The sequence below is a fragment of the Carcharodon carcharias genome, chromosome 18 (genome assembly GCF_017639515.1).
Source record: "Carcharodon carcharias isolate sCarCar2 chromosome 18, sCarCar2.pri, whole genome shotgun sequence".
Lineage (NCBI taxonomy): Eukaryota > Metazoa > Chordata > Chondrichthyes > Lamniformes > Lamnidae > Carcharodon > Carcharodon carcharias.
Genome location: NC_054484.1, coordinates 44,620,849 through 44,645,778, shown reverse-complemented (window position 1 = coordinate 44,645,778; position 24,930 = coordinate 44,620,849). Strand labels below are relative to the sequence as shown.

General features: G+C 39.9%; 1 protein-coding gene across 2 annotated transcripts in view; it reads left to right on the top strand.

Annotated features, from left to right (window-relative positions):
- tmem39a (transmembrane protein 39A) overlaps nucleotides 1-24,930 on the top strand; it is a 69,617-nt gene that overhangs the window by 12,891 nt on the left and 31,796 nt on the right. For both annotated transcript variants that reach the window (XM_041211679.1, XM_041211678.1), the window contains exon 2: nucleotides 14,624-14,799. In XM_041211679.1, coding sequence (XP_041067613.1) covers nucleotides 14,687-14,799 — 113 coding nt within the window. In that variant the 5' untranslated portion in view covers nucleotides 14,624-14,686. The remainder of the gene's footprint in view (nucleotides 1-14,623; nucleotides 14,800-24,930) is intronic.

Genomic DNA, 24,930 nt, shown 5'->3' with positions numbered 1-24,930 from the left:
CTTCCCTTGTCTACTTATGAAACCTTAGTAAATTGTAAAAGTCCCATGTCACTTCCAAACTCCCTTTGAAATTCAACAGCTGAAAAGTCAAGTTCTTACTTATAATGCAAATTTCAAACCCAACCTATTTACTTGTACATTCAGCTTCACCATAGCCTTTCATTACAAATGCATGCATTTAGCACCTTTACTTTTCATCTGTGCTCCCACAAACAAGCTGTCTTTACTAACCTGACCCCAGCTTAATTGCACACACTCCCTTTTTTACAGGATACCACTATATTCCCAAAAATATTTTAAAAATAACATCCATCTTCTCACACCCCAGTAATAATTGTAAATCAAGAGGTGAAAGGGAGGGAGGGACCTAAGACCATTACAATCACTAGGGAAAGAGCACTGATTATTAGAACTAAAAGCTCAAGTCCCCAGGCCCTGATGGGCTTCATCCTAGGGCCTTAAAATAAATTGCTGCTGAGATAGTAGATGTATTGCTTTTGATTTTCCAAAATTCCATAGACTCTGGAAAGATCCCATCAGATTGGAAGATGGTGAATTCTTCTCTTCCAGATTGGAGGGAGACAAAAAGCAGGAAGCTATAGGCCAGTTAGATTAAAATCTGTCATAGGGAAAGTGCTGAAATCTATTATTAAGAATGTTATAGAGGGATACTTAGAAAATGTCATTGCAAATAGGCAGGGTCAACATAGTTTTGTGAAACAAAAATAGTGTTTGATTAATTTATTGGAGTTCTTTGAGGAAGTAACAAGCAACGTGGATAAAGGGAAATCTCTGGATGTGGTGTACTTAGATTTCCATGAGGCATTTGACAAGGCGCCACATAAAAGGTTACCACACAAAATAAGAGCTCATGGCATAGGGGGTAATATATTTTAGCATGGACAGAGGATTAATTAGCTAACAAGAAATAGAGTTGGCATAACTGGGTCATTCTTAAGTGGACAAAAATTTAGTAGATGGAATATAATGTGGGTGAATGAATTTGTCCAATTTGGCAGGAAGAATAGAAAAGCATTATTATCTAAATGGAGAGATTGCTGAACTGAGGTACGGAGGGATCTGGGTGTCCTGGAACATGAATCACACAGTTAGTATGCAGGTGCAACAAATATTAGGAAGATAAATGGAATGTCGTCATTCATTGCAACGGGAATGGAATATAAAAGTAGGCTTGTTTTGCTACAGTTGTACAGGGCATTGGTGAGACCACATCTGGAGTACTGTGTACAGTTTTGGTCTCCTTATTTAAGAAATGCAATTATATCCTTAGAAGGAGTTCAAAGCAGGTTCACTTGACTGATTTCTGGGATCGGGAGTTTGGATTGGTTGGGCTAGTATCCATTGGAGCTTTGAAGAATGAGAGGTGAGCTTATTGAAACATGTAAAAGCCTGAGGGGGACTTGTCAGGATGGATGTCAAGAGGATGTTTTCCCCTTATAAGAGACTAGAACTAGGGGACACAGTTTGAAACTAAGGGGTCTCCCATTTTTAACGGAGATGAGGAGAAATTTTTTTCTGAGGGTTGTGGAACTTTCTTTCCCAGAGAGTGATAGAGGCAGGGTCATTGAATATTTTTAAGGTAGAGGTAAACTCTTGAATAAGAAGGGAATCAAAGGGTATAGGGAGCAGACAGGAAAGTAGAGTTGAGGCCACAATCTGATCAGCCATGATTTTATTGAATGGTGGAGCATGCTCGATGGGCTGAATGGCCTACTCCTGCTCCTAATTCATAAGTATGGAGTGCTTTCAGTAGATTAAATAGAAGATCAAAGTATGGTATATTTCTGTAGACATCAGATACATGGCTGACCCCAGAAAACTCATAACAAGAAACTTTTGAGAGTGGAATGTTTGAATCCTGTGGTTGGATTTGAAATGCTTTATCCAGGCTACATGATCCATGATGTGGTACTGTGGAAAGTTGTGCCCTTACATTTCCAGGAACTGATAAAGTTATCAGTTGCTTAAGATCAAAAGATTACCAGTTATCATCTTTAATCCTGTTTTCTGCAGTCATTATCTCAATTTTATGGGTCTTACAGTAATAGGTAAGAGATTTACCATTTACAATGGCTGCATTGCATATTGGATTAGTACAGCAGATCCACATTGTGTACCTGGAAATTGTTTAGATAGAATGAGCAGATTGTATTAATTATACAGAGCTTTTGGAAGTTTTCACATGTTTTAATCAAAAACTTGAGTGAAGCCAGCCAGCACCCAGAAATTTGGTATTGAAATGTGAGTCATTTTCAATTGATTAAATTGTAGTGAACATATGGTTGTGGGATTTATTTACACCCAAAATTTGTGATAGCGCCCTTTTTAATGCAGTGTTGAAAAATTGCTATTGAGCACTGTTTAACTTCAATGGATGCAACTGCAGTCTAGATAAAATGTATGAATCCGAATTTGTAATAGCACATGTGTAAAGGCACAGTGGATCGAAAAAGGTGCCTCATCCACCACCACTTCAGATGATTTAGGGATGGGTAATAAATACTAGCTTTACCAGTGATTCCCTAATCACATGAATGAATTGAAAAAAGGCTTTGGATTGACTTCAAGCAGCAGCATTGCTTTTGGCCAGGTGCAACTTAGTTCCAAAAACAGATCTGATTCCAATAACAGGAGACTAGGTAAAACTAGCCATGCTACTTTTGTGTACCTTTTCTCAGTGGATGAGATTACTTGTACTACTTGGATATTGGCTTGCAAGAAAAGTTCCAATTTTCTTGTTCTTAACTATTTATATTTCTTAGAGTAAAAATTATCTCTCAGAAATGGCAATTACATTTTCAACTAAGCTCGACAAATGTTTTGCCAGGCATGTACTTGATGCACACATTGGATATGCTGATACTGGACCCAGGACAGCAGGTTTTAGTCTCTGGTGCTGTAAAAGCAGTGATCTAGAATCCTTTCCCTGCTGTTACAAATTACCCAGATTGAATGAGTGCCATTTGATATTGGTTGATAGATTTATTACATGTAGAAGATAGTGTTCCTGTTCAGGTACCTATCTATTATGCTGTTAGATGCAATGCACTATCGTTAATCGGTATCTGTGTAAAGGAAACAATTAATTGTCTGTTCCCCAATTATAAAGTCATGGCATAATTGCTAAAATCAATTAAAGGGAATATTTTGCTCACCAAGTGATACTTAAGAGACTTACGAATATACACACTTTGAATATCATTGGACAATGTCTCCAATGTTGTGATGAAATTATTTGGTAACCTATATAGGGTACTAGAATTTCTTCTCTCTATTGCTTGAGGCAGTATTGTTTAATACTTTGCTTCTAGATCTATAAGGTTAGCATTGCTCCCTTTTATGTTTGAATGAGATGATATTCAGTGCATTTTTATTCTTTCACAAGATATGGGTGTCGCCCATCCCTAATTGCTCTTGAAGGTGGTGGTGAGCCACTTTCTTGACCTGCAGTCCCATGTGGTGTAGGTGCATCCATGGGGAGGGAGGAGGTTCCAGGATCCAGTGACGGAGGATGAACTGCAATATATTTCCAAATCAGAATAATATGTCACTTGGAGGGAATGTACACGTGGTGGTGTTCCCATGTACCTGCTGCCCTTGTCCTTCTAGGTCGGTAGAGATTTCAGGTTTGGAAGGTGTTTGTCAAAGGAGCCTTGGTGAATTGCTGCAATGCATCTTGTAGATGTTGCACACTGCTGCCATTGTGTCTGTGGTGGAGAGAGTGAATGTCTAAGGTGTGGATAGGGTGCCAATCAAGTGGAATGCTTTGTCTTGGATAACGTCAATCTTCTTGTTGGAGCTGCACTCATCCAGGCAAATGGAGAGTGTTCCATCACTTTCCTGACTCGTGCCTTGTAGATGGCTGGCAGGCTTTGGGGAGTTAAGAGGTGGGTTACACACCGTAGGATTTCCAGCTTCTGACCTCATAGCCACAGTATTTATATGGCTGATCCAGTTCAGTTTCTGGTCAATGGTAACCCCAGGATGTTGTTCGCGGTAACCCCAGGATGTTGCATGTGGAGGATTCAGCAATAATAATGTAATTGAATGTCAAGGGAAGATGGTTAGATTCTATTTTGTTGGAGATGGTCATTGCCTGACACTTGTGTGGCGTGAATATTACTTGCCACTTATCTGCCCATGTCTGAAGGTTGTCCAAGTCTTGTTGCATATGGACATGGACTGCTTCGATATCTGAGTCATCACGAATGGTACCATCAGTAAACATCCCTACTTCTGACCTTGCGATGGAGATAAGGTCATTGATGAACTAGGTGAACACAGTTGAGTCTAGGGCACTACCCTAAAAAAATTGCTGCAGCGATGTCCTGTGACTGAAATGATTGACCTCCACAAAAAAAAATCTTCTTTCGTACTAGGTATCACTCCAACCATTGAAGAGCCTCTGATTCTCATTGACTTCAGTTTTGGTAGGGCTCCTTGATGCCACACTCAGTCAAATGCTGTCTTGACATCAAGGGCAGTCACTCTCACCTCTCCTCTGGAGTTCAACTCTTTTATGTTTCCATGTTTGGACCAAGGCTGTAGCGAGGTCAGAAGCTGAATGGCCCTGGCAGAATCCAAACTGAGCACCAGTGAGCAGAATATTACTGAGTAAGTGCAACATGATAGCACTGTCGATGACACCTTCCATCACTTTGCTGATGATTGAGATTGATGGGGCAGTAATTGGCCAGATTGGATTTGTCCAGCTTTTTGTGGGCAGGACATGCCAGCGGTATGGAAAATCGCCCAGGTTAGATGCCAGTGTTGTAGTTGTATTGGGACAACTTGGCTAGGGGTGCAGTTAGCTCTGGAGTACAAGTCTTCAGTACTATTGCTGGAGTGTTGTCAGGGCCCATAGCCTTTCTAGCATCCAATGCCTTCAGCTGTTTCTTGAATCAAATTGGCTGAAGATTGTCATCTGTGATGCTGGGGCCCTCAGGAGGAGGCCTTTTTATATTCGTTCTTGGGATGCGGGCTTCGCTGGCTAGGCCAGTATTTATTGCCCACTCCAAGTTGCCCTTGAGAAGGTGGTGGTGGTGAGCTGCTGCCTTGAAACGCTGCAGGCATAAATAAAAGCAAAGTGCTGGAAAAACTCAGGTCTGGCAGCATCTGTGGAGGGAGAAACATTTAGCATTTAGAGTCCAATATGACTCTTCGGAACCATAAGTATGTTTGGATATTTTCTGTACCACACCTAATGGGCGTTTTCTTACAGGCAAAGCTACCTATAATTTGATGAAAGTTGAAATTTTAATTTGGTGCTGAATTCTCTTCTGAAATTGGGATCAGACTAGAGGTAGCTTTAAGTTGCATCCAGAAGCATTTGGTGAAGCCGATATTCAAAATTTAAAAGGATAATTACCAACTGCTTGCAGCCCTTATCCCCAATAAAGAATATCATTCTGAAGTGTGTATATGTATATAGAAAAAATTTTACCTCAAGTTGACTCTCCAATGCCCCTCAAGTGATGTTTGCGGACTCTCTTCAATTTAGGCCAGTGAGGTTGCTTAATGCGAAGGTAGTGCAAAAGTAAAATTGTTGTTCCACGTACTTAATTCAGCTCTGCATTTGTTAAATTATTGCTATGTTATAAATGTTAAATGACCAAAGGCATTGAGAAATATTCAAAGGAAGTGCAATACTTAAAAGATATATTTTTTAAAATTCTGTATTATGTTTATTCATGTACATTTTTCAGCTGCAAATGTTTTTAAAAGCAGACTTCTTTTTGAAAGCTCTTCATGTAGAATAAGGTTCAAATAGCCCAACTGGAGGACTTAACAAATATCTTGAGTGAAGCAGGTTACAAAAGTAGAAATTTATCATTATAGTTTGTTTTCTAAAATGGCCCCAAATTTCATGTCCTTATTGAACCTGCTGTAAAAGTACAGGACAATGCCGTGCCTTTTATAGGTGAACCTCCTTGTTGGCCTATATTCTGGTGTTAATGACAATTATGTGGTTATGATCACACGGCTTTATAGAAGAGATTCAAATAATTGTAAGTGCATGCTAAATTACTTTTATTACTGAATTGGTTTAAAAAATAGCAATATATCAGTGAGTGAAGTTATAATCTCAAAACAGCACATTTATGCTGAGCTGGAATATGATACATCTTTATGATGGACTCTAAACCACAGTGGTCTTTGTGAAGTTTGCTTCTGAATATATTTGCTGAGCTATTTAATTACTTTTGCCTGGGTCATCACGCTATTAAGTCCAGATGGACTTCACTCTAAGGTCTTGGAATAAGTGGCTAATGAGATAGTTGATGCACTGGTTTTAATTTTCCAAAATTCCATTGATTCGGGAAGGTTTCGTTAGATTAGAAAATAAGCAATTTAACTGCTTTTATTCAATAAATGGTGGTTGGGGGGGTGTGGGGAGAGAGAAGAGACAGGTAGCAAGAAACTATAGGCCAATTAGCCTAACACCTATCATAGAGAAAATGTTAGAAGCTATTATTAAATATGTTATAGCAGGGCACTTGGAAAAATCTAAGGGCAGAGTCAGCATGGCTTTGTAAAAAGGAAATCATGTTTAACCAGTTTATTGGAATTTTTTGAAGGAGTCACATGTGCTGTAGATAAAGGGGAACTAGTGGATCTGTACTTGGATTTCCAGAAGGCATTTGACAAAGTGCCACATCAAAGGCTATTGCAGAAAATAAAAGTTCATGGTGTAGGGGGTAACATATTAGCTTGGATAGCAGATTGGCTAGCTAACACGAAGCAGAGTTGGCAAAAATGAGTCTTTTTCTGGTTGGCGTGATGTGATGTGTGGTGTGCCATGGGTATCAGTGCTGGGGCCTCAACATTTTACAACTTCAATAAATGAATTGGATGAAGAGACTGAAGGAATGGTTGCTAAATTTGCTGATGACACATGGATAGATAGAAAAGTAAGTTGTGAACAGGATGTAAGGAGACTGCAAAGTGACATAGGTTAAGTGAGCAGGCAAAGATCTGGCAAATGAAGTATAATGTGGGCAAATGTGAAATTGTTCATTTTGGCAGGAAGAATAAAGAAGTTTATTATCTAACTGAGAGATTGCAGAGCCCTGAGATTCAGAGGGACCTGGGTGTCCTGGTGCATGAATCACAAGGTTAGTATGCAGGTACAACTGGTAATTAGGAAATCTAATAGAAGGTTATTTATTGTGAGAGGAATTGATTACAGAAGTAGGGAGGTTATGATGCTTCAGTTGACCACATCTGGAGTATTTTGTACAGTACTGGTCTCCTTATTTACAGAAAGATGTAATGCGTTAGAAGCAGTTCAGAGAAAGTTTACTAGACTAATACCAAGAATGGGTGGGTTGCCCTATGAGGAAAGGCTGGACAGGTTAAGTTTGTATCCACTAGAATTTAGTAAGAGGTGGCTTGATTGAAACCTTTAAGATCCTGAGGGGTCTTGACAGGGTGGATGTGGAGAGGACGTTTTCTCTGGGAGAATCTAGAACTAGGGGGTCATTGTTTAAAAATAAGAGTGCGCTCATTTAAAACCGAGATGAGGAGACATTTTTTGAGGGTTGTGAGCCTTTGGAAATCTCTTCCTCAAAAGGCGGCGGAAGCAGAGTCTTTGAATGTTTTTAAGGCAGAGGTAGATAGATTCCTAATTAACAAGAAGGTGAAAGGTTATCGGGGGTAGGCAGGAATGTGGGGTTGAAGCTACATTCAGATCAGCCATGACCTTATTGAATGGCCGAGCAGGCTTGAGGGGCCGAGTAACCTACGCCTACTCCTCCTAATTCGTATGTTAATAATTAGTTACCCATTTGTGAAACTAAACCCCATAAAACTTCCATTCAAATCATAGGGTGCAATTGTGTTGTCTGCCGTAATTCCTATTGCAGTTTTTAACACATGGACAAATTTGGTCAAAATGGGAAGATGCTACCTTTGTTCTAATTTACACTTTGTTCAGCCAGAAAACCTTTTGAGGGCATTAGATTCCAATATTTAATGGCACACACTTGGAAGCGGATATGTGGGAATTTGAAGAGGGGGGATCTGAACTAAATTTTGTTGCAATCTATTGACCAAGTGTTCAGCCTGAGCTTGGGTGCAAGGTTTAAGATGGCAGTTGGTGTGTATGTAATAATGTCTTGGGGTGAGTTGCTGCATTTGAATGAAAAAACAAGAAACTGGAGGGGAAAGCTTCCATGTAAGTTGTTTTGAGAATATAATTTATATAGATGCATTGAAACATGCTGGAACCTTGTTCACATAGTTCAGGGTATAATTTTAACTTTTCTAATGTGTGTGTGCTGTCTGTAAATATGCATCAGCAACCTCCCTTTCCTTTCAAATCCTTTAATGTGCTCTCGCTTCCCAAATTCATGCCCACCTTTCTCAGAAATCTGTTTGAAAATCTGCAATTAAGTCTCCATCCCTGCCGTAGTATCGAAACGGCTGTTACCACGATCACAAGTAACATTCTATTACAGTGACAATTGTAAACTATCCCTTCTCTTGACCTGTATATGACCTTCAACATAGATTGACCAAACCATCCTGCTCTAATGCCTCTTCACTGTTGTCCAGCTGAGTGGACTGTATTCATCTGGTTCCATTCTTATCTATCTAATTGTAGCCAGAGAACCATCTGCAATGGATTCTCTTCCTGCTCCTATACCATCACCTGCAGAATCCCCTTCCAAGAATCTGTTTTTGGTTTCCTCCAATTTCTTATCTGCTTGCTGCCCCTAGGGCATTCAGTATCAGTTTTAACATGTGTTGACGACACCCAACCCTACCACATTACCCTCTCAACTCCTCTGTCTCTAACTTGTCAAACTCCAATCTGATGTCCAGATTGCTGGATGGGCAGAACCTTCCTCCAACTAAATATTGGGAAGACCGAAGCCAGTGTATTTGGTCCCTGCCACAAACTGCATTCTGTAGCCACTGACTCGATTCCACTCTGGCAACTTTTAGAGGCTGAACCTGAACCAGACTGTTTGCAACCTTGATGTCTTATTTAACCCCAAGATGAGCTTCTGACAACATAGCCGTGCCACTAATAAGGCTGCCTATTTCCACCTCTGTTAAGACCTTCCAACTCTGTCCAGTCTCAGCTCAACTGCTGTTGAAACCTTCATCCATGCCTTTGTTGGTGTAGAACTGCCCATTCCAGCATGCTCCTGGCTGGCTCTCATGCGCTACTCTTCGTAAAGTTGTCATCCAAAGCTCTGCTACCCATGTCCTAACTTGATCAAGTTCCATTCATGCATCACGCATGTGTTGACTGACTTGCATTGACTCCTGTTTAAGCAGTACAGAATTATAAAATTATCTTTGTTTCTCAAATGTATCCATGGCCTTGTCCCTCCCAACTCTGCAACCTCATTGAATCTAATGGCACTCTGAGATATATCTGGCTTTGAATTCTGGCATCTTGGGCATCCCAGTTTTAATTGCTGTACCTTAACTGCCATGCCAGTAGCTACCATGGCCCTAAGCTCTCAAATTTCTTCTCTCAACCTCTTTCCAAAACCTATCTCTTCACCTGTTAACTGTCTAATTAAAATACCATACAAACATTTACTGCTCAATGCATTTGAAATGTAGCTTCTTATGGAGGATGCTTTCTAAGATAAATACAGTGCAAGAAAAATTGCTGCTTCAAATGGTCTGTGTACACTTCAGGCCTCCCTAGGCTCTCCCCAGTGTATTTAATTATCAGAGGAGGTACAGACTCCAGAGGTAAAACTTACAAGTGGGTAAAGTATGTGAATGTTTCTCCCTGCCCACAAAGGTAACCAAACAAAAATTCATTTGCTCAAACTAGACCAAGATACCAAGAAAGGTATTAGAGCAAGTTGTTATGGTGCCTAGTCTTTTCAAGTGATTTTTTCCTCTTGCTTAACCAAGTGGAACGACTTTGGAGTTATAAAATTGGTGTGGAAAATGTGAGCCCTTAAAATTGCAATGTGTAACTATAAGTACTGCAGCTATGATACTGCTGTTTGTAAATTTTGTAGCTACCTTGTATTTTAAAAGACTTGTGTTTATAAAAGGAATTCCTACTTTTTACTATCCTAAACCTAATTGATCATTGGCAAGGTGAAACAGACATAACAATAGTTTTGATTCAGATCAAAGAAGTATTTAGATTTTTTTTTCATCCAAAAAGATCAATATCTCCTTTTAGTTTAGATGTCAGAGATCCATGATTGGGCTGTCACGCCAGATTTTGGTCACTTTTTTTGTCTATGCTATAACTGAAATGATTAATGGCAGCAAAAATCTTTAGTATATAAGGTTCAAGTATGTGAGTTAAATGAAAGTTCCCCCAATTAAGATGGTTATAGTCCTTATATTGGATTGGACTTGAAAACATAGCTCTGAGCATTATTATATTAAATGTTTGTTTTTAAAAAGCCATTCAAAAAATGTACTTGAGTTCCACCAATTAATGCATCATACAATGTAATACTGAACCATTATGACCAAGAGGGTACCAGGTTCCAGTAGTCACTGATTCGGCTCATGTTTAAAGAATGGCAACTTGAGTCAGTGGACCTCGGCATGAATTGGTCAGTAGGAACAAAGGGGAAATGAGAGATGGGAGTGTACTCTTGTACAGCTTGCTGCCTTTAAGTAATTATTAAAACACTTTTTTTTTTTCAATGTGAGAGTAATTTAAGGAGAGAATTTCCATCTTTAGATTACTTTGCATCTGCCATAGATCCAATTTATAAAATTGCTGAAACAAGGTCAGAAAGTGATTAGCGATTGAGAGAATGTTAGTAGATTTCGGGATATACTTTCGTATTCCTGGAGTGTCCCTTGATGTTCCCAACTTGCTTAGATCTGCGGAGTGTGATGTGACAATGGTAGGTATGATTGAGAAATCATCAGCTAGTTTTTCAAATTGATTCTATGCTTAGAATTGGTGACATGAGTCTTTGAATTTATGTGATATATGCTCTGTGAAGAACTTGTACAGCTTTGTTCCTTGGCTTGGTCCAAGACGAATGAATTGTTGGATAACAATTAAAGAATTAAGCTTTTGTTTCACTGACTGATCTGAAGTGCATTGTTTGCTCTTCAGCATGGGTATCTTGGCTGAGTGTGTGTGTGTTGTGTGTTTGTATATACTGCTGCTGCCTATCACTGTTCTTCACTTTGTTTCCACACCTTTGACCTAGCATGGTGGTTCTACCCTGAAAGCTTACTGTGCCCATGGAAATACAATATAACGTTTTCTCTTGTTCATGTTGCAAGTGGATGTAAAGATCATTGGAAGTGATTGTCCACGTGCCTGAGAGAGTATTTTATATTCTGTGCGATTTTGATCAAAAGTACTTGTGCGGATTCACATTTTGCTGAATTAGATAACCAGAGCAAAGACTCAAAAGTTGGAAATTAAATGTTGAATTTCTGTTATTAATCTTGTACTTCTTCTATAAAACCTTTTGTGTCTGTTATTGCAAACAGTGATTTCAGGCTTAGATGGGTTACATTGACAAACCTACAAGCTGAATCCCAGTTTTTGATGTGAAGTCACTCCAGTTAGAGATTTGGGCAGATTGGTAACTGTTTTTAAAAGCAGTGGTTTCAAGTTCACACTTCAGTTGTATATCTCATTTCAAATGCCAGGAAACCAAATGCTAGCAGGCCCTACTCGAGTTTGAGATTGGCTAGTAGTCCAATGCTTGTGAATAACTGTCTTTTCTCAGTGTTCTTTTACTAGCTAAGCATTTTGGTTTGTTAGCAGGAGTGGGTAGAGTAAGTTGATGCATGTAAAGTTTTCAATGACCGGCGCATCATTTTGCAGTAATGAGAAAGTATGATACACCCTTTTAGCAGGGGAGCACTGCAAATACATATATGATTCGTAAATGGAATAGTCACCGTTTCAAAGGCATCGAAGTATGCACAACTTTGCGCTCCCATGCAACAAGTTTTAGTGCAGGCTTTATACAAACAAATGTTTGTGTGAATTGCAATGAGTATATTTTAGTTTTTACTTGTATTGCTTGGCCTAAAGGTTGTTTTAAAATTCAGCCTGATGACTTATCGGATACCAGCCCAGCTGCAAGGATGGAGGCAGGGTGAGGGTAAGGATGGTTGCATTCATTCCGGAGCAATGATAAGGGGAAAGTGAAATTTCTGATCAGGCCTTAAAAGAAATGTGATGGGTTTCTACAACAGCTCAATAGTATTGTGTTTAAAATACTGGAAAAACTCAGCAGTTCTGGCAGCATCTGTGGAGAGAGAAACAGTTAATATTTTGAGTCCGTATGACTTCTTCAGAGCTAAAGAGAAGTAGAAATGTGATGGATTTTATATGGTTTAAGAGGAGGTGGAGCAGAATAGAAGGTCAGGGATAGGTGACAGCTAAGGAGAAATTGACAAAAGTGTCACCGCGGACACAAGACAAAAGGAGTGTTAATGGTAGCGGTAAAGAGTAAAGAAGGTGCTGATAGTGGCATTAAGGTAGCTAGCAGAAGGTGTTAATAGCAGAACAAGGAGCAGTGCTTTGTGAAAGCACAACATAAAAAAAGTGACAAATTGCACTTGGTGGCGGGGGGAGAGGCAGGTTGGGGGGGAAAAGGATTAAAAAAAAAGAACAAAAATAAAGAATAAAATATGGAAAAAAAGTGAAAATTGGATTTAAAAATGGAGTCAAGATGGTGGAGAGTTCACGGTCTGAAGCTGTTGAACTCAGTGTTAACTTCGGAAGAATGTAAAGTGCCTAATTGGAAGATGAGGTGCTGTTCCTCCTGTTTGCATTGTGCTTCATTGGAACATTGCAGCAGGGCAAGATGGACAAGTGGGCATGAGCGCAAGATAGTGTGTTGAAATGGCAAGTAACAGGAATATCTGGGTCATGCTTGCACACTGAGTGAAGGTGTTCCGCAAAGTGGTCACCCAGTCTGTGTTTAGTCTCCCCGATTTATAGAGACCGCATTGGGAGCAGCGAATACAGTAGACTAAATTCAAGGAGGTGTCGCTGAGGTGCTGCTTCACCTGAAAGGAGTGTTCGGGGGCCTTGAACAATGAGGAGGTAAAGGGGCAGGTGTTGCACCTTCTGCGATTGCACAAGAAGGTGCAGTTGGAAGGAGGTGATGGAGGGGTGCACCAGGGTGCCAGGGGGAACAGTCCCTATGGAATGCTAACAGTGGGGGTGAGGGGAAGATGTGTTTGGTGGCAGCATCATGCTGAAGTTGGCAGAAATGCTGGAGGATGATCCTTTGAAGGCGGAGGCTGGTGGGGTGGAAAGTGAGGATAAGGGGGGCCCTGTCATGGTTCTGGGAGGGAGGGGAAGGGGTAAGGGCAGAGATGTGGGTGATGGGTCAGATGTGGTGGGGACCCTGTCAACCACTGGGGAGGGGGTGGTGGGGAACCTTGGCTAAGCAAAAGTGATCAGGTTTTGGACCAGGCTTTCAAATAATTTGAAGGAATTCATCTGTAGACCATGCATATTTCCTTCCCTAGAATTCCAGATACTAATCTGGAAGCATTGAGAGAGATGCTTTTTGTGAAAATAATCATGACTGGAGTTTTTAGGAAAGGAGAAATGTCACATGACAACCTGGTTTCTATGGTTGCTCCAATATTGCATATTGTACAGAAGCTGACCATTTGGTTCAACTAGTCTCTGCTGGTGTTTATACTGTCCATGAGCTGCTTGTTCCATTTACCCCATGTCAACCTTTCAGCATATCTTTCTATTCCCTTTTTTCTCATGTATACCTTTTTTTTTGAAAGCATATAAGCCTTTTGCTCCAACTGCTTTCTGTGGTAGCATGTTCCAGGTTCTGAGCCACTGAATGAAGGCATTTCTCCTCCGTTCCCTTTGGATTTATTAGTAGCTATCTTGTATTAATGGCCCTTAGTTTTCGATGTTTCCACTTTTTTGCGAGAATTCATCAAACCTGTTTACATTAAAGTGCAGTAATAAGTGTTATATTTGAGCAGAATCTGCTAAGTAAAACTTGTGGGCTGGGGATTGTTGGAATTTCAGCACCCAAGAGAAGAAAAACCTACTCTTCACTTAATATAATATACTCGGTGACACAAATATTCACCATGAATTCATATTAAGTCACCCAAAGGAGGCATCTTGTTTTGGTCGGTTTTGAAAGCTGTGACTTGTGCTTTAATTTGAATATATGTTTTGTTTCATATTATAATGCATTATGGTATATGAATTGCAAAGTATGCAGTATAATGCTGGAGGGGAGCAAGATGAAAAGTGAATTTAGAAGAAACATTGCTGGAAATATGAAATTAAAACAAAATGCTGGAAATGCAGTTCAGGCAGCATCTGTGTAGAGCAAAACAGTTAATGTTGATGACCTTTTGTCAGAACTGATACATTTTCTGGGTTTTTATTCGAAGAAATGTGGTTCAATTTAGTTCTGATTCAAGACAGTGGTGACTGAGAGCTAGAGGAAGTCACTTTCAGTAGATGTCTTCTCGAAATTTTCAGCAGCTTTCATCATTGCCTTGTGCAGCTCTTGGGGAAATACTGTGAGGGGCAGAATAAATTTTCAGTTTTTAAGCCGTTGGATTTCTCAAAAGGCGGTGGAGGGGATTTGCTATCTAGTTATTAACTATGTTGTTTGGTTTGTTGCAGAGCACAGAACGTGTTGGTTTGGGGCAGACTGCACCGGTGTTTGAAACAGAGTTGGCCCATGCCATGCCTGGTGGACGGCGGGGCCCGAGTCGGCAGCAGCTGAGCCGTTCAGCATTACCTTCTCTCCAGACCATTGTGGGTGGGAGCTGTGGGAATGGGACTGGAATGAGGAACAGGTACGCAATATCACAGCATAAAGCTGATGGCTGTAGCTCTTTCCATTTAAAAATAGGTGGTATTATCCTGTTTAAATCTAGTATACTTATTCCTCTGGAAAGTCCCTTAATACACTGGTTATTTCTAACATGTCCGTATTAAACCACAAACAATTCCAGTTAATAGGGAAAGAATGCTGCATGTTATACATTTTGATTCCTGTGCAGAAAAGTAATTTTAATATTTAGTTGCATTTTAATCGGTTTGTGGCATGTTTAGGCGTGAACATTGCTGGTTTGTCATTTTTAACATTTATCTGCAGAAACAGTAGAATACAAGTCAAAGGGAGTCGAGCTATTCCTTGGTCAGATTATTCTTTGAATAATGTATCCAGTTTTAAGATATGAGGAAGGCAGTAAAAATACAAATCAGAATATTATTTCAAATAAAATTGAAAGAGTAGGACTAGGTGGACACTGGATCAAGCTAATAAAAGTCAAATGTTAAGATTTTATCAGCATGTTCTTCACGTGGAAAACTGATCTCGTGGAATGAATTCCTGGATAGGACAGTGAAGGCATGAACCCTACAATCATTTTAAAAAAAAAAAAACAATTGGATGCAGCAATGGGCGACTGTGGGATGTTTTTGGGTAAATCACCTAAGATGGACCAAATGACATTCACCTAAAATTATTACTGATTTTTCAGTGGACTTTAAATAAACATTGTCATGAAGAAATCATAAAAAAGTTGAAGGCATTTTAACTTGCATCCATTTATGCTTGAGCACCTCTAGTGAGTCAGGCTATTCTATCATTTGGGATATCGTGTTGGAACCCGATCCTGTTTTCAGCTATATGCACACCGTCAGTAAGGGAGGGGCGGTTGGAGGTGGGGGGGTCACTGAACAGTGAGTTGGACTGGCCTGTAGATGTTTTTGATTTTTTTTATTTCTCTTATAAAACTAGTTTTGCAGCTTTGTTTAATATAATTAAGTTATTTACTAAATCATGGTGATTCTTAGTTTACAAGCTCCCAACACATGTACTATGTGTATTTTGATGCCTGAAAAGGGTGACTATTCAGTTGCGATAGTGATGGGGTGAAAATTCTATACTTGCGCAAATATGTATGTATCTGTAATATCAGATAAAGATCACTACTGCACTTTTGGAGCTTATTGATGCTATTGGCATAAAACCAAGTGCTGCATTTAGATGTGAAATCTGTTTTTATGTGTCTTGTGGACTCTTTAAAATAAAGAATTAAATTCCACAGTATTTGGTTAATTGCCCAAGATAAGAAATGTCACAGTAAAGTTTTCTGAACATGTTCTAGCAAAGATCTCATAGAGGTGTTGTCATGAGTACACAGTGCCACTTTGAGGCTCACCTACATATTAGCTGTGTGGTGAACTGTCCTAATGTTGTGTTGCTATTCAAAAGGGTTACTTTATTGATAACTATACCCTAGCACAAATCAAAACTTCCAAGTAGCTTATACGTCAAACTTAATCCAGTACTTTAAGTGACCTTTATTAGGAACTAAATTTTGATTGTGTATCAATTGTTCATAGTTGTCTAACTCATTCTGAAGTTACGAATAACCTATTATGCACTAGCTAGATGTTAGTCTCTGGCCAAACACTAATTTGCAGTGGTATTTCTCCATGCAAGGCTTGGACGACCTCATCATATTTGTGATTGTGCACTTACATGAGAGATTGATGGCACTCATACTCCAAAGTAATATTGTTCAAAATTCTTAAAATACTTGTGCATCAGTCATTTTATATATCAAGTTCTAATTTAATCAGCAGTCATCTTAGTTTGAACCTTTAGATGGGATCTACCAGCTGCGCCACGTCTCAGCTGCAACAAAGCGAGAGCTGGTATCTGAAGTAAGTATTCTGAAGCTAATGCACTGTAACTGAAGAGTTACATCTTGTTAAATCTGATTTTGAATTACCCTCTTGCTTGGGGCTAGGTGTGCAATGCTTTGCCTTAATGTAAAAGGAAGAGTTGGTACCAATGTCAAAAAGTTTCATTCTGGAACTATCAGCAACACATTTCAAAATCTTTGTTTTATTTATTCTTTCAAAGGGACGTGGGCATCACTGGCTAGGGGGTTTATTGCCCACCCCTAATTGCCCTTGAAGGTGGTGGTGAGCCACCTTCTTGAACGGCTGTGGCCCAGGTACATCCACAGTGCAGTTGGGAAGGGAGTTCCAGGATTTTGACCCAGTGACAGTGAAGGAACAGCAGTAAGAGTTCCAAATCAGGATGAAGTGTAGCTTGGAGGGGAACTTGTAGGTGGTGATGTTCCTGCTGGCCCTGTTCTCCTAGCTGGTAGAGGTTGCAGATTTGGAGGGTGCTGTTAAAGGAGCCTTGGTGAGTTGCCTCAGTGTATCTTTTCCCAGTGATCCTGAAATGAATGCCTGATCTGAATGATAGAAAACTAAAGTTAATAGCATCTGGAAATAAGTAAGTTCAAGACTAGTTTGGACTAGTTTTCTTATGTGCCAAGTGGGTTTTGTTGTTTTTGTTTGGTTCAAGCTACATTGCAGTGTTTGACAACAAAAAGTACGGTGGACTTGATAAAATGAACTGTTCTAGAAAGTTGAGTGAATGAAAAGAACAGGGTGCTGCTAAAATGAATGGAGGATGCTACCTGGTTTAAACATGTTTTTATCGTTCTGGCACCTGATCTTGAATCCAAGCTCTATAAAAGCCTCTCCACGCTGCCTGATGTCAAAATCTCGTTTGGTGAGGGATGGGACCACCATTTGGTCCTGATACAGAGATCCCAAAGTCTACAGGAAAATCCTGCACAATACCTTTTCAATGAATTTGCATCAGAACTGGAAAAGAATTGGAGAGAGCACAGGTTTTATCCAAATAGAGAGTGGGGAAAGTGGAGAGAGCAGGATAGAACAAAACAAAAGTTCTCTCACTGGAAAGCATGAGAGATTAAATGTCAAAGGAGATGGTAATGGGACAAATGAAAAAAACAAAAGATGGGTCTTGATTAGGTATGAATGGGAATTGTAGAATTAACAGCTGCCAAACACCTCCCCCCACCCCCAACCGCCCCTGATTTAAAATGGTGGGGGGGAGACATCATTATTCCATTTGCCTATCTAATTACTTTCTGTACCTGTATGCTAACTGTTTGGAATTCATGTACAAGGAAGGCCAGATCCCCCTCTACCCCAGCATTAGTCTCTCCATTTACATATTCTGCTCTTCTATTCTTCCTACTAAAGTGGACGACCTTACATTTTCCCACATTGTACTCCATCTGCTACATTTTTGCCTATTCACTTAAACTATCTATATCACTTTGCAGACTGTCCTCCTCACAACTTGGTTTCCTACCTATCATCAGTAAATCAGTAAATTTTTCCCTTCATCGTAAGTCATTAAAATAGGTTGGAAATAGTGGAGGCCCTGGCACTGACCCCTGTGGCACTCCACTCGTTAGTTTGCCAACCTGAAATGGACTCATTTTATCCTGACACTTTCGTACTAGTAAGCCAATCCTCTATCATTATTAGCCCCATGAGCTCATCGCTTGTGTAGTAAACTTTGTGGCATCTTAATTGAATGCCTTTTGGAAATCCAAATACACTTCATCTACTGGTCCCCTTTTATCCACCCTGCTTGTTACATCCTCAAGAACTCTAATTTGTCAAACAATAACTTAGCATCATAATAAAGGTGAGAGCAAAAGTGAGGGAAATGGACCAGGCATGGTCAAAGGGATCCTCTCAACCAGAGTGGAGGAGAATATTCGATTGAAGGAAAAGGAAGACTGGTATCGAAGGTGGTGACAGATGTGATTGAGATCGATGAACTAGGAGAATGGAAGTGTGCTTTGGGAGGAAATGTGATTGATTGTATCTGAGTTTGTTGGTTTATAGTGGATATTGGTCAATAGCCTATCTCCAGAAATGGAGACAGAGTTGTCAGGAAAGGAAACATCAGAAATGAGCCATATGAAGGCAAGGGAAGGGTGGAAATTAGGCACATGTTTGATGAAAATTTCCAGCTTGGGGACGATAGAAGGAAACGGCAGAGTCATCGATGTACCTGATAAAGAAGTGGAGGAGACTGGAGTAGGATACCTCATGAAATGGCAGGCAAAACTAGCAATTATATGGGTTCCCATGGCAACACTTTTTATTAGAGAAAGCTAATGAAGTCAAAGGATAAGTTGTTCAATGTGAGATTATTCAGTCAAGCAGAGAGTGATGGTGGATAGGAACTGATTGATCCTCTGTTCAAGGAAGAAACAAGAGCCCTCCGACCATCCTAGTGGATGGTGGAGGTGCAACAGATTGGACTTCAATGGTGAAAAATAGACAGTTAGGGTCAGGAAACTGGAAGTTGTTAAGGTGGAAGAGGGTATTAGAATATTGTGGATATAGGGAAGAGATTAGACAAGGAGAGAAAAAATAGTTGTGATAGGAAGAAATCATTTCTGTGGGGCAAAAGGCTGAAATCGTAGATCTACAATGCAGTTCTGTTTGTTTCTACTTCAAGAATTGCAGCCTGCAGGGTTTGGGTGACTGAGGTTGGAGGTCGTTTAGGAAATATTTTGAGGACTGTAGGAAAGATTTTGAGGACATGAGGCGTGTGACATTCTTAGAAATGGATGGATTGATATCATTGGCGGGTTTATAATCTAGGGAAAGGTGGGAGGAGATGTGTGTCAGGGTTGGCATTCAGCCTCTGCTTGATAGAGGTCAGTTCACTAAACAACAACAACACCACCCTTGTCAGTAGGTATAATAACAAAATTAGAGCTGAACTTAAGAGCAGAGTGCTGCAGGTTCATGGAGGTAGGTTAGAGTGAGTGAGGGGAGCAGAGAAATTGATGCCAATATCATGCCAGCAGTTCTCAGTAAAAAAAACACCTTGAACGGACAAGAGGCCAGAGGGAAGAGTCCAAGTAGAACATGCACGGTGGGCCCTTTCCCTAATTTTTCAATGGAAGAAGAACTCCATCGTGTAGAGCTTAAAATCCATTAAGATGGGTGGTATCAAGGGATGACGATGAGGCCTTTGCTGATGACTGATTGTTTGGAGTCCCATTCTGTCACTTTTTTGCCTCCATGTCTGCTCCTTTGGCTAGATGATTTGTATCTCCATTTTCTATATTATTGGATAGTGTTGAAGCTGTTTCAGTTCCCATTTCCACTGGGGTATTGATTTATGGTTGGTCTGTATTTCAGATTTTTCATGACTTCGTAATGTAATAAAGAGAAGAATCATACAAATGTTGCTAGTGGTTATAGTGTAGTGAATATATTTCTTTTAAAAGTATCGAACACAAACAGAATAAATCAAATACAATGAGTCAGCTTAAAAAACACAGTACAAGTTGGAGCAGGATGTCATTGGCTTTCTTTGGAAGCCATTTGTCATTGTGTGATCTGGAAAATATTGGAGAACCTAGTACCATTTTTGGCTGTGAAGCTGCTTCCTTCTGGGTGGCATTTTGTGGCATCCAAGTCAGCAGAGTCCACGGAGCATTAGAGAATAAAGACAGAAATTAAATACATCGCTAACAGTGCCAAGTTAGTACCTATTTTTTGATCTTGGTAGTTGTGCCGATTTGACCTGTAGATTGTTGCCTTCTGGTTTTGCATTTACCCACTTCAGCATTGCTGTTGCCTATTACATCCAACATACTCCATAACTTCCTGCAACTGAACGTTGGTGAGACTGAGGTCACCTTCTGCATCAATCTTCTGATTGAACCTTTTTATATTTCTCTTGTGCATCTGCCTTCGAGCAGGACTGGGGCCTCAGCTTTTCATCGTGTTAATGACTTGAATGAAAGAATAGTGTTATATTTTCAAGTTTGAAGACAATGCTAAGTTAGGTGCAGCAAGTGTGTCGGTGGGAGTAGGGAGTTATAAAAAGACATTAAGCAATTTGATAAAACTAAGGCAGATGAAGTTTAATGTAGGGATTGTGATTTTGGATCGAGGAAGACTAAATGGAATATTTTGCTAATGGTGAAAGACTAGAAAATGATGGGGGAAAGGGATTTAGGTGTCCTTATACATATCATTAAAAACTAGTGCATGGGTACACAAAATAATCAAAAAAGCTAATGGTATCCTGACCTTTATCTCTGTGGATTGTAACTTAAAAGTGGGGATGTATTGCTTTAGTTGGAGAGCCTTAGGCAGATCCCATCTGGTGCACTGCATGCAATTTTGAATGAGGAAAGAGATATTGGGCTTGGAGAGGGGTACAGTGCAGATTTAACACTGCAAGGTTACAGGTTTAAGTTAGGAGGTCAGATTGCATGCATGAGATTTATATTCCCTTGAGTGTAAAAGATCCAGGAAGATCTGATTGGCATATTTAAAATGATAAAGGAATGTGATGTGGTAAATGTAGAAAAACTGGGAGCCCACAATAAAAGGGCTTAGATCTTAGATTAAAAAAATCTTAGACCTATACCATTTAGAACTGAAATCAGGATGCACATTTTCTCTGATTGGTAACCTGGATCTTACTCTCTCAAAGGACTGAATGCCAAACCAATTAATTTTTAAGACCGAGTTTGTTTCATATCCTTGATAACTTTACCTAACAAAAATCTGTCAAAGGTGGATGAATGGAACTGAGGTACAGATTAGCCATGTTTTTTTTATTCATTCACGGAATGTGCTTCACTGGCTGGGCCACCATTTATTGCCCATCCCTAGTTGTCCTTGAGAAGGTGGTGGTGAGCTGCCTTCTTGGACTGTGTCAAAAAAAAATGGCTAAGCATCAAAAGAAATCATGGCTAATCGGTAGCTCAATTCCATTTATCCACCCTTGTTCCAAATCCTTGATAACCTTACCTAACAAAAGTTTATCAAACTCGGTCTTAAAAATTAATTGGTTTGGCATTCAGCATTTTGAGGGTGTAAGATCCAATTATCACCACGGAATAATGTCCTCCAGCCTTTTCTCTCCTTTAATTGAGGTGGATGACGAGCCTTCTCGTTTCGAGAGGATAAATGCAAATCAAGTAGAAATAATTAGCAATTGCTGTCTACGATTAGCTCAGAATAGAGTGGTAAATGGCACCTACAGAGAATTTCAATTCTCGGAATTATTCATTTCAAGGGAACAATTGAAAGTATAACTAATTTAATAGAGATGAAAATTTGGTAAGTGCTAGAAGTAGGTTACAGTTCTCTAGAAATGATTACATAGGAAATAGGTGCAGGAGTAGGCCATTCGGCCCCTTGAGCCTGCTCTGCCATTCAGTTAGATTGTGGCTGATCTACCATAACGCCATTTTCCTGCATGATCTCCATATCCCTCAATATCTTTAATATCTAGAAATCTATCAATCTCTGTCTTGTATATACTCAATGAACATACACAATCCTCTGGGATGGAGAATTCCAAAGATTCACCACCCTCTGAGTGAAGAAATTTCTTCTCATCTCCAGTCTTAATGGCCTACCTTTGTTCTGAGACTGTGACCCCTTGTTCTGGACCCCCACCCCCACCCCAGCCAAGGGAAACATCTACTCTGTTGAGCCCTGTAAAAAAATTTTGTATATTTCAATGCTTCATCCCTCATTCTTCTAAACTCTAGAGAATGTAGGCCCAGTCTCCTCGATCTCTTCTTAAAGGGCAATCGCGCCATCCGAGGGATCAGTCTGGTGAACTTGCGTTGCACTCCATCTGTGGCAAATATATCCTTCCATCAGGTATGGAGACCAAAACTGTACAAAATGCTCCAGGTGCAGTCTTGCCGAGGTTCTATACAATTGCAGCAAGACTTCTTTACTCCTGTACTCAGATCCCCTTGCAATAAAGGCCACAATACCATTTGCCTTCCTAATTACTTGCTGCACCTGCGTGTTAACTTTCAGTGAATTACGTTCAAGGATACCCAGGTCCCTTTAGACATCAACATTTCCCAATCTCTCTCTATTTAAGAAATACTGTGTATTTTTTTCTATCAAAGTGGATAACTTTGCATATTTCCACATTATATTCCATCTGCTATGTTCTTACCCACTCACCTAGCCTGTCTAAATCCCCTTGAAGCCTCTTTGCATCCTCCTCGCAACTCACATTCCCACTTAGTTTTGTCATCAGCAAACTTGGAAATATTTATTAGATTTGGTCCCCACATCCAAATCATTGATATAGATTGTGAACAGCTAGGGTCCAAGCAATCCTTGCAATAACGCACTATTCACAGCCTGCCAACCTGAGAATTACCCATTTATTTCTACTATGTTTTGTGTCTGTTAACTCTCAGTCCATGTCTGTATATTACCCCCAATCCTATGTGCTCTAATTTTGCTTGCTAACATGTGTTGGACCTTAGAGAAAGCCTTCTGAAAATCCAAATGCACCACATTTACTGGTTCCCCTTATCTATCCTGCTAGTAACACCCTCAAAAAATCTGCAACAGACTTGTCATTCTCCCATAAATCAGTCAGCTTGCATTTGGCTGATTATAGTTTAGTTAGTTTTGATTTGGATATGTCCAAAAAGAGACTGCACATGTGTAGAACACTAGAATATTAAATTTAACTATATGCATGCACCACATACAGGCCTCGCGCATTTACTCCCAAAGTCAAATGTCCCAGAGCTAAGGAATGACAGATTTTTTTCATATATGTGAATTTATGTTCATATTTTCATGAAGCCAAAAATGCAAGTTAGGCTCTCCCTGTCAATATGGTGCACTACTATAGCATTACTTTTTTCCAGAAAGAAAATTAATAATTACAAAGTTCTTGCCAAGCTTGTTTGAACAGCAAGTTATTTGTTCCCCTAATCACTGATATTCTAGGAACACGGAGTTCAGTCTCTTGATTAGATAACCTCATAGGAAGGAGACCTTGACGCGGTATCAAACCATGCAGACCATAAATACTTGATTTTTTTTTTTTAGGTGTCATTTACTTGGGAATGTTTTGTGCTTTTCTCAAAGAAACCAAAATGAAAAACCTTGACCTTTCCCCTGAATAATAGTGAGAATCCAAAAACTGAACTCTAGGCTGCAACTGCCAGAAATTTTACTTGTACTTCAGAAATTTGTTTTTAGCAGTATTAAACTGACACTAGCTACTGCTTGGATTGCTCGCATGCTTCTGCAAACGTTTGTGTTCAATCATGATTAAGAACTTGGGAACAAGCATAGGCCTTTCAACCCCTCTAGTTTGTTCCACCATTCAATGAAATCATGGCTGATCTGTGACCTAACTCTACCATCTTTTGTCATATCCCATGATATCTTTTTGGATAACAAAAATCTGTCAACCTTAGATTTAAGATTTACAATTGATCCAGCATCAATTGCTTTATGCGGAAGAATGTTACAAACTTCTGCCACCCTTTGCATGTAGAAGTACTTCCCAATTTCACTCCTAAAAGGCCTGGTTCTAGTTTTTAGACTAGTCCTAGACTCCCCAACCAGTGGAAATAGTTTCTGTCTTTCTAACACAGAGATAAAAACCAAAAAACTGCGGATGCTGGAAATCCAAAACAAAAACAGAATTACCTGGAAAAACTCAGCAGGTCTGGCAGCATCGGCGGAGAAGAAAAGAGTTGACGTTTCGAGTCCTCATGACCCTTCCACAGAACTTGAGTTCGAGTCCAAGAAAGAGTTGAAATATATGCTGGTTTAAGGTGTGTGTGTGGGGGGCGGAGAGATAGAGAGACAGAGAGGTGGAGGGGGGGGTGGTGTGGTTGTAAGGACAAACAAGCAGTGATAGAAGCAGATCATCAAAAGATGTCAACGACAATAGTGCAATAGAACACATAGGTGTTAGAGTTAAAGTTGGTGATATTATCTAAACGAATGTGCTAATTAAGAATGGATGGTAGGGCACTCAAGGTATAGCTCTAGTGGGGTTTTTTTTTATTATATAATGGAAATAGGTGGGAAAAGGAAAATCTTTATAATTTATTGGAGAAAAAAAAGGGAAGGGGGAAACAGAAAGGGGGTGGGGATGGGGGAGGGAGCTCACGACCTAAAGTTGTTGAATTCAATATTCAGTCCGGAAGGCTGTAAAGTCCCTAGTCGGAAGATGAGGTGTTGTTCCTCCAGTTTGCGTTGGGCTTCACTGGAACAATGCAGCAAGCCAAGGACAGACATGTGGGCAA